The 10,657-nt window shown below is 42.4% G+C and overlaps 1 protein-coding gene across 2 annotated transcripts in view; it reads left to right on the top strand.

The window, feature by feature from the left end:
- Positions 1 to 9,812, top strand: part of Slc17a8 (solute carrier family 17 member 8) — a 53,057-nt gene extending 43,245 nt beyond the window's left edge. For both annotated transcript variants that reach the window (XM_076554599.1, XM_006979825.4), the window contains exons 11-12: positions 5,239 to 5,366; positions 7,129 to 9,812. In XM_076554599.1, the coding sequence (XP_076410714.1) occupies positions 5,239 to 5,366; positions 7,129 to 7,473 (473 nt within the window). In that variant the 3' untranslated portion in view covers positions 7,474 to 9,812. The remainder of the gene's footprint in view (positions 1 to 5,238; positions 5,367 to 7,128) is intronic.
- The last annotated feature ends 845 nt before the right edge of the window (positions 9,813 to 10,657 follow it).

The following is a 10,657-nucleotide window of genomic DNA, read 5'->3' as shown; positions in this document are numbered from 1 at the left end:
TTTCCAAACAAGAATGTGCAGATCTGAGGTGGGGTGGAAATCCTTCAGAACAAGTAGGAATAATAATAATAATAATAATAATAATAATAATAATAATAATAATGATCTTGTGGGCTTAGTGTGATCAAGCATGGATTCGATGCTGAGGATGCTCAAAACCCTCTACCAGCCGTCCTCACAACTACCCTAGGGGGTTTTGATGTTATTAGTATCTTCATTTGACAGGAGCAGACAGTTTACTGTATGGAGAAGATAGTGTGCAAAGTACCATCCTTACAGACTCCAGAAAATCCCTATGCGGAGGCCAATGAGAATGTAAAATTGGTTATCTGTTTCTATAATTGCATCTGCCCCACAACATTTTCAAGCAAATGATGATAGCAACATTTAACTGAGTTTTTCATTATTTTACTGAATAATAATAATAATAATGGTTCTTCCGGTTGTCAGACACAGACAGTTAGTGGCAGACACAGACCTGCCTGTCTCCAAGTCCTTCTTTATTCCTGGCTACCTTAACTATCAAACAGAATGGAAATACACCAGAACAGGAAAATATTGAATCTGTTTCCCAAACTACCCGAAGACAGAGGCTTGAAGTATCTATCAAAATAAACAGAGCTTATTAGTAGGTATATTAGGGAAAAAAGAAAGAGCTGGAAGCCAAAAATTTGGGTTTGGAAGTACACAGAACTGGGTCTGAGATCTCTCTTGACTTCTCTTTGTGTATAAATAACTTGCTGAAATTTTAAGGTTCTGATCTGGAGACTGGAGGCTGGCGACACAGCGGTAGGTTGTTGGGAGGGCGCCCGGGGTCTTTCCTTCCTTCTCTCGCACTAATGACCACGTCACGGTTCTCGTCAGCACTGGGGATTTGCAATGAACAATTCCAATGTTTTGCCCTCATAGAATTTATGTTCTAGGGAAAACAAGTTACTCAAAGGTCTTATGGAGCGAAGTTTTAGGTACTTACTGTTATCATTGTTCAATTACTCTGCATAGTGCGAGCTCAGTGCTTCCCAAACGTTCACATACAGAGAAGGTACCCAGGGCCTAACAGAATACAGTTTCTGAATAATAAAGGTCCAGCGTGGGGCCTGAGAGTCTGCTTTCCCAACAAACTCTGCAGAGTGATTCCGATTCACATCCACACTTTTTTTTCCTTCCGGTTTTTTGGGAGGACCACAGGGCTTTGTACATTCTAGGCAAGTCCTCTGTCACCGAGTGACACCCCCAGTTTTTCTGTGTAGCTCAGCCGGATGTTGGACTTCCTATGCAGCTCACGCTAGCCTTGAACTCTGGCTCCTCCTTCCTCTGCCTCCCAGTACCAGGATTACAAGCGTGTACCATCATTCCTGGTGGTAGTCCACACGCTGAATAGCAAGAATACAGCAATCCAGATGTGTTCCTAGCAGGATGGGGAGGAAAAGCTTTCCTTGATGAGTCTACCATATAAGAGAGGTTCATATCCTCTCCTCAGAGATACAAAAGCCTCCAAGTTTGTATTGCTTCTTTTCTTCAGAAGCAATTTTTGCCAATTAATTCTCAAGCAGAGGTTAAAATAAAGCAAGTCACAAATCCATTCTTCCAACCACAGCAGCTGCCTTCAAGCATTTATCCCATGTTGGACACTTTTTTACCCCTTTAAAAGTTTTGTTTTTTTTTTTGAGATTATAATCTAATGGCAACATTTCCCCTTTTCCCTCCCCTTTCTCTAGAGCAGTGGTTCTCAGCCTTCTTAATGCTGTGACCCTTTAATACAGTTCCTCGTGGTGTGGTGACCTCGAACCATGAAATTTCCATTGCTACTTCACAACTGTAATTTTGCTACTGTTATTAATTATAATGTAAATATTGCCAAAGGGGTCGAGACCCACAGGTTGAGAACCATTGCTCTAAGTCCTTCCACATACAACTCCCCACTCTCTTTAAAATTCATGGCCTAATTTTTAAACTAACTCTTACTGTGTTCACATATATATTCCTATAAATAATAACTGTTCAGTCCATCTAATGCTACCTGTATGTATGTTTTCATGGCTGACTGTTTGGTATTAGATAACCAACTGATGTGCTCTTCCCTAGGGAAGGCCACGTCTCCTATTTCCAGCCTTCCTCAGTTGCCTCCCTCCCAGACTGCCTGTAATATTTTCATGTGCTACAAAAATCTATCGATGTCTCAGTTTCTCAGTGATTTTTTTCTCATCCGAACACCAGCAGTGTGTAGATAGAAGCCTAAACGGCTTTCCTCAAATTCTCTTTAGCTGGATGCAAATGTGCCGGCTGGCTTTGATCCGAACAGAATGCTCAACAATCACACTAACTGGCTCTTATCTCTAGTTTCTTTTCTAATAAAGTATTAATTACATTCCAACCACAGCAAGATTAACCAGTATTGCAGCTGTTCTGTGTTCTAGTTGTCTGGTACTTTGAGCTGAACAAGAAGGTGTATTTATTACAGAACACATTTTAAAAAATTTCTCCTTGAATATAAGTAGAGAAAAATTACCCAGATTAGATGACAATTTTCTTTTAAATCTATTTTCAGGTGTTTTTTTTTTTTTTTTTTTTTTTTTTTTTTTTTTTTTTTTTTTTTTTTTTTTGCCCCCAAAGAACAGAGAATTAAAAACCAAACCACCCATCAGTCGTGAATGGGTGAAGGGCTGGTGGGGCCCTACCTTTTGCTCCTCAACTCTTAGCTGTCCTGATAGACTCTGGGAGGGTGGGAAGTGTTGTTTTCTGTTGTACATTCACCACTGAGCCCAGCAGGCTTCAGTAGACAGCTCCAAACCTGTGTTCAGACAGACAGCCTGTTTAAACTCAGCAGGTCACAGAACGAAACAAACAGGAATGTGAGAAAGAGGTTTGTAGAGGAGTCTGGGGCGGGGAGCGGGGGGGGGGGGGGGGGGGTAGATGCAGGTGAGAGCAGTCAGTGTGCGTTATACACCCGGATGAAACTGTCAGAGAACAGGGTGGGTTTGGAGAGGCGGCTCGGCAGCTAAGAGTGCTCTGGTGCCAGCATCCAAGTCAGGAGACTCATAACCATCTGTAAGTCCAGCTGCAGGGGATCTGATGCCCTCTTCTGGCCTCTGCAAGTATCTGTGCTCATGTGCACACACATGCACATATACACATAACTAGAAATAAATAATAGAACTCTTTTTTTAAAAAAAAATTGTCAAAGGACAAATTTAGTATGTAAAAGGTACTGCACAAAACAAAAGAAAGCAGAAGCATGACTGAACAGCACCCATAATCCTTCGCTGTACTTTCAGTAGCTTCAATTGGCAAATAAGCACGAGCGTTCGAATGATTCCTATAGGCCAGACACTTCGCGAGTGCAGGGAAGAACGTGGTCAACAGGACAGACCTCACATCCACGCATGTTGCTAGAGGTGGCTTATGCCTGTGATTGCCGGTTCTCGGGAGGCTGAGGCGAGAAGATAGCTTAACTCCGTGAGTTTAAGACACTATCTCTAAATACATAAAATGCATAAACAAAAAGTGAAATCGGACCAATTTAGAGGTAGAGAGGCATGAACTTGGCTTCCACTTCTAGTTACCATTTACTTAACATCCCTTATTATTTACTTTAAATCCTGCAACGGTTTTCTAAGAATGATCACTCCAATTTACAGATGGAGAAACTGAGGGCCAAGAGAGTTGAATCTTTAGTCCAGATTAGCATCTCAGGTGAGCTACCAGAGCTGAGGTCTAATGAACTGGGCTCGCTGGGTGGAGCTGGTTCTGGGGATTTGGCTCTTTCAAGGCTTGGCCATGCTCCTCCTCCTTTTGATTCACACAGTCTCCTGAGAGTGGAAATGCAGGGGACGTTGGTCATTTCACCGCTCCCAGCAACTTTCTCTGTGGTCGAAGACCTTAGTGCAGGGGAGACAGGGAGACGCTGCCCTGGAAGAGCAGAAGCCCAGCAAGTGTTGTGTGGTTAGAGTAGTGTGTTCTCACCATGGAACTGTGTGGTTAGAGTAGTGTGTTCTCACCATGGAACTGTGTGGTTAGAGTAGTGTGTTCTCACCAGGGAACTGTGTGGTTAGAGTAGTGTGTTCTCACCATGGAACTGTGTGGTTAGAGTACTGTGTTCCCACCAGGGAACTGTGTGGTTAGAATAGTGTGTTCTCACCATGGAACTGTGTGGTTAGAGTAGTGTGTTCTCACCAGGGAACTGTGTGGTTAGAGTAGTGTGTTCTCACCATGGAACTGTGTGGTTAGAGTAGTGTGTTCTCACCATGGAACTGTGTGGTTAGAGTAGTGTGTTCTCACCATGGAACTGTGTGGTTAGAGTAGTGTGTTCTCACCATGGAACTGTGTGGTTAGGGTAGTGTGTTCTCACTATGGAACACTGTGGTTAGAATAGTGTGTTCTCACCATGGAACTGTGTGGTTAGAATAGTGTGTTCTCACCATGGAACTGTGTGGTTAGAATAGTGTGTTCTCACCATGGAACTGTGTGGTTAGAGTAGTGTGTTCTCACCATGGAACTGTGTGGTTAGAGTAGTGTGTTCTCACCATGGAACTGTGTGGTTAGAGTAGTGTGTTCTCACCATGGAACTGTGTGGTTAGAGTAGTGTGTTCCCACCATGGAACTGTGTGGTTAGAGTAGCGCAGCTGTTCACCACAGGTGTTCACATCTGTATTTCTCCCGTGTTGTGTCATGGCATCTGTTACAGATAAATAACAATATTATTCCTCTACTTGGTTACATGATGGAAATAAGCTGTGAACCACCCATGTGGATTTGAAACATGAAAGTCCTTTGTAAATTATTCAGAGTCCTGTCTACGTTTATGAAAATAAACATATGAATAATTATGAATAGTTAGAAATGTCATTTTTTAAATAAATGATGTGGCCACCTGGCAGACTAGTCTATGGAGGACTTTTAGGACTTTTTGTGGTGGACTGGGAGAGGCCATATGGGAAGATAAGGTTCTTTCTATTGTTTTTGATGGATACATTCTAGACCTTAGGATTTGAGGTTTTAGAATTCTAGATCTGCTGGGCACATTTTCTATAATTTTCACCACCGTACACACATCGCTAACCAACACGGACAGTCTGCTTTGTGCAGGCAGTGTCCAGCCAGGCCCTCTTGGTAGAATATCCATTAAACATATGCTAGAGAAGAGCAAATGGTTGAGCCTGGGGGCCAGCCACACATTTCCCCAAGGGTCTCAGGAACTCCGTTCTCCACTCTGATGCCGAGGTTCCGGCTCTGCCGTAGGTTTTAATGTCAACCACCTGGACATCGCTCCGCGCTACGCCAGCATTCTCATGGGGATCTCCAACGGAGTGGGAACCCTGTCTGGAATGGTCTGTCCCCTCATTGTCGGCGCCATGACCAAGCACAAGGTAATGACCTCCTTTGTGGCTGTGGGGCTACAACATCAGGGCAGAAGCACTGCACACACTTGAAAGCTCAGTGACCTACCCTGGTGTGTATGTGTGTCCTTGTCTGTGATTGAGTCTCGGACAACGCCTCCTTCTCTTCTTCCCTCCTCGTCTTCTCCTCCCTTCCCTCCTTCGCTTCATTGTTTATTGATGGCACCAGGACTAATTGTTACCTAGCTCCACATCTCCTCAGCTGAGACATAAATGTCTGGAGGGAAGAAGTAAAGGGCATAGATGTGGTTTAGAGACACAAAGAAGAAACTCAGGCAAGCCAACCCGGAATGGAGGTTTTATTTAAGACTGTTTTATGATTCTAAGTGCTAAAGCGGGTTAGCCCACGTCCAGTCATTACTTAGCCCGTCACACATGAAGTGGTGGTACAGCTTCCCTCCTTGTTTAGGAGAAAATAAACAAGGCGTTATGGGCTTTCTTAAGAACCACCTTGTCCAGCCTTGGCGCAAGGGGAGGAGCTAGGTCCTGTGATGTGCCAGGCTTTGTTCAAGCCCATGGGAGACCAGCCCCTTTCTGAATAGAGACTGAGGAGGAGCTGGTGTGTGTGTGTGTGTGTGTGTGTGTGTGTGTGGTGTGTGTGTGGGGGGGGTGGGGGTGGGGGTTGTGGGGAGACAGGAGAAGAGGAGGGAGGGGAAATTTCGGTTGGTATATAAAGTAAAAGAAAAAATGTTATTTAAATAAAAAGCGAACCCTCGAGGGGGCAGGAGCGATGATTCAGAGGCTCAGCACACTTGCTGCTCTTTGAGAGGACCAGGGTTCTCTTCCCTGCACCCACATGGCTCCCAACCATTAGTAACTCCAGCATCCGATCCCCTCGAGCTAGCATTACAGGTAGGTGATTGTGAGCCACCTCTGGGTGCTGGGAACTGAAATTGGGCCCCCTATAAGAACATCCAGGGCACTTAACCACTGTGCCCTCTTCTGGTCTCCATGGGCACCAGGCACACATGTGTTACACAGACAAACACCCATAAACATAGTCTATAAATCCTGAATCTTCAAGGGTGTGGCACTTAGTTTTTATTGAGCCTTTTTTTTTTTTTTTTTGGTTATTCAAGATAGGGTTTCTCTGTGTAGTTTTGGTTCCTGTCCTGGAACTTGCTCTATAGACTATAGACTATAGGCTTGCCTCAAACTCACAGAGATCCTCCTGGCTCTGCCTCCTGAGTGCTGGGATTAAAGGCGTGCGCCACCACCGCCCAGCCCTTTGTAGTTTTTAAACTTATTTTTATCTTTAAAAATATACTTACATTTATTTTATGTGAGTGAGTGTTTTGTCTGCTTGTGTATATGTATATCATGAAAGCCAGAAGAGGGCATCAGATGCCCTGGAGCTGGGGTTACAGACAGTCATGAGCTACAATGTGGGTGCTAGGTATTGAACCTGGGTCCTCTGCAAGAACATCCAGGGCACTTAAACCCTGTGAACCATCTCCTCAACTGCATGTGACCTGTATTTTTTTTTTACGTGTACACACACACACACACACACACACACACATAAAATCTTGGCATTCATTGTAGTCTTTCATATTCATTTTCAAGCCCTCAAATTAAGCATAGATTCTGGATGTTGACTCTATCATATGTCTACCCAGAAGCACACTGTAGCCTTTGAGGAATGGATGTTTTCATCCCAGGAAAGGACTCTAGGGCTCACTGGTAATCTCTGTTTCTGCTTAAAGCAGTAATGGGATATTTCCTTTCTTAGACCCGGGAGGAATGGCAGAATGTGTTCCTCATAGCAGCCCTGGTGCACTACAGTGGTGTCGTCTTCTACGGTATCTTTGCTTCTGGGGAGAAACAGGACTGGGCTGACCCGGAGAGCCTCTCTGAGGAGAAATGTGGAATCATTGACCAAGATGAATTAGCCGAGGAGACAGAACTCAACCATGAGGCTATTGTAAGTCCCAGAAAGAAGATGTCGTACGGAGCCACCATCCAGAATTGCGAGGCCCAGAAGAGCGGGTGGAGACAACAGAGAGAAGCTGCCTTTGACGGGGAAGAGGCGTTATCCTACCAGAATGAGGAAGGGGACTTCTCAGAAACATCCTAACGCCCAGCTTCTCCTCAGCTTACAGCCAGAGTATCCATACCCATTGCCTTTCCCATACCTCGGCTTGCCAGGGGGCCAAACCATGGGACACTGGAGGTAGTGGGAGAGGAGATTAAGTCGACAGCGGAGAAAAGAGAAATGCCTTCTCCCAGAGATAGGAGAACGGCTCTTGTTCTCAGTCAATAAAATAGTTGATCATATTTTTTTGTGAGGTGGGGTAGGGTGGGGGTTGGCTATTGAGCTTTCTCTCAAAGAACTAGTTATTCAGAAAGAAATGACTAGAAAAATAAGGAGTAGCTTGTTGCTCAAACAGACTTTGAAAGGAATCCCTCTTTGGCCTGGAGAAGAGTACACGGTGGTTGTCAGCACGTCTCCTAAGATATTCGTGCACAGGAGAGTTTCCCCAACCTAATGAAGGGACCCACTCACGGAGGCCCTCTGTTGTGCCAGGTGCTTTATGGACATACTTACTTAACCTCCACACCCTATTACATGTAGTTATTGTACCCATTTTACAGCTAGGGACGCTAAAGGAATAGGATGACCCGCCCAAGGTCGTCCTCTCAGGGCCAAGACTGAGACTGGCAGATGAGTGGGAGTTTTAGAAGGGTTCAGCTCGGTGTAGGGACATTTTCAATGACAAAAACTGAGAATGGAATCAGCTGTTTTGTGGGCAATTCCAGGTTTGGTCAAGGATTGTGTGTGTGTGTGTGTGTGTGTGTGTGTGTGTGTGTGTGTGTGTGTGTAAATATTTAGACTACGGGGCAGAGGGGATTCAAACTTATGAAATTCTAGACTCAAAACCATTAAGGTCCTATATTACCTGATGGACCAAACAATTTGGTGAATCAATAGCTTTTTTTCTTTAAAAGTCACAGACTGGTAAAAATAAACAAATAAATAAATAGAATAAAGCTAAGCAAGATAGCTCAGTTTCCAGGAATGGTTTAAAAGAAGTATATGGACCAGGTGGGATCATGCCTTTGATCCCAGCACTCAGGAGGCAGAGCCAGGTGGATCTCTGTGAGTCCGAGGCCAGCCTGATCTACAGAGCGAGATCGAGGACAGGCACCAAAAGTACACAGAGAGAAACCCTGTCTCAAAAAAACCAAAAAAAAAAAAAAAAAAAAAAAAGAAAAAAGAAAAGAAGAAGAAGAAGAAGAAGAAGAAGAAGAAGAAGAAGAAGAAGAAGTTTATGAAGAGTTGGCTATTAAATTTAAACCCTCTACAGTATCAAGAATGTGGTCAAATAATGTCCCAAGTTAACTATTAGCCCCTAAAACATTTAGTAATCTAAGAAGTGGTCTCAGAAGAGTTTTAGCCATTGGTCTCTGGAAAAAGTCTTGTTTAAGCAAACGTGTGTGACCAGCTTTCCCTGACAGTGAGTAGAACCGGAAGTGTGATCAGATGGCATAATGTTATGCCCAAAACATTTGTAAGGAAGGTACCTGGAATGTTCATTGAAAACAAAAAGACAGCAGTAGTTTCACAGAGAAATCCTGCAGCCAAAATGTCTGAGACACCCGGGCCTGTAATTGGTGTTGGAAAATTCATCTGTGATTGTGTCAGGCAATAACATGAAACTCTCGGATACAATCCAAAGTGCAATGGTGTCATATGAGAGGTTATTAGAAAATAAAATTATTTTCCTGCTTTGAAAATTTTGTTTATATTTTCAGAAGGAAAATTTAACATGATGAAAAAATACAGATTTACTTGTAGTATATTATAGTGTCATATTTGTTCTCCAGTTTGTCCCACTTTATTTCTGGCCCTTTGTTATACTTAAGGAGTTATAATGTACTTGATAAAAAGACTAATGTTAGATTTTAAAAGAGAATGGCTGATTCCCATTAAATAATATTATTTTGATCATTTGTATATAATTTGTGTTATCAGATGTTGTTAAATCTCCTTATTGCATGAATCCATGTAAGTCCCCTAGAGCAATTCCTGGCATAAAGAAGTACTTAAGAAAAAGTGTCTGTTACATCATCATGATCTTTATCTCCTGGGCGACCATGTCATTTGTAAAGAAAGAATGCTGTGTCCTTTCATCCACTGGCCACAGACTTTACTATGAAAATTGCACTGTTTTCTAAGTAAAAAAAAATTAGAAAATAATAGCCAGTATTTATTTCTTTGTGTGATAATTAAGCACAATAATTATATGTATGGTAATGCCTCATGATGATCATGAAGACAATGTTGTAGACTGTGACACAATCTGTTAGTGGTGACATCATGCGAAATACCACGTTTTGCTTATAACTTGCATGTACAGTAGTTTTTTTTTTTTTAACAGTGGGCTGGACCATGGCATTAAATGCTATATAGCACATTGCCTTGTGGTGATGTTCTTTCCACACAGATTGCACAGGGTCACTAATTATACTTGAACAGCATTGACAAGTGACAGTCGCCAGCTTTTGTGCATCTTGCTCTTGCTGTCCATTTGCAGAGCTACCCTTTGGAGATGGAGTGTTGATTCTCCAGCAGGAGGGGTCCTGAGGATGCTGGATTACTGAAATAAAGTCTTGATTGTACTTTTGCAAATAGTTGCAGCTTCTTCCCCTTCCTTTCCCCATTCAAACGTTTCTCCCCACGGGGTTCCCCCACTTACATGCCACATGTGCTCATGTATGCTTGCTTTCTGCTTTCTCAACTCAAGACTTCCATCTCTTCAGAACCTTTTGTTTATTTATGTGTCAATCAAGATATCTTCGTCTGACTTATTTTCTTTAGGGTTTTTTTTTTTTTTTTTTTTTTTTAATTTCTCTCCTTATCAAGATCTAATCTGCTAAAAGCTTTTCCCATTGTGTTCCTAATCTGGGTTATTTTCAGTTTTAGAATTTTGGGCTCTTATTTCATTTCTGCTGTCTTCTTAAAAATATTCCTGGTTGTCTGCTGAAGTTCTCACCATTGTATTTTTTTTTTAAAGAAGAAAATATGTTTATTTGAGATTCCAAGTCAAAACAGGCAAATGGGATGGTAGTGATTATAAAAATATTGCAAGTTTTATTTTAGTTAATCTGTGACAGAGGAAGCAATCCTAATGTACAAAAATGAATGAAAAGAATGATATATTAACATGCCCATTCAAAAAAGTTCTAAGAATGATTATTTCATATATACAAAAGAATATTCAATGTTATTACATGCTACACCAGAGAGACTATAGATT

Source organism: Peromyscus maniculatus, chromosome 18 (assembly GCF_049852395.1).
Source record: "Peromyscus maniculatus bairdii isolate BWxNUB_F1_BW_parent chromosome 18, HU_Pman_BW_mat_3.1, whole genome shotgun sequence".
NCBI classification, from domain to species: domain Eukaryota; kingdom Metazoa; phylum Chordata; class Mammalia; order Rodentia; family Cricetidae; genus Peromyscus; species Peromyscus maniculatus.
The sequence above is the reverse complement of the archived record's forward strand: the minus strand, read 5'-3'. Positions and strand labels throughout refer to the sequence as shown.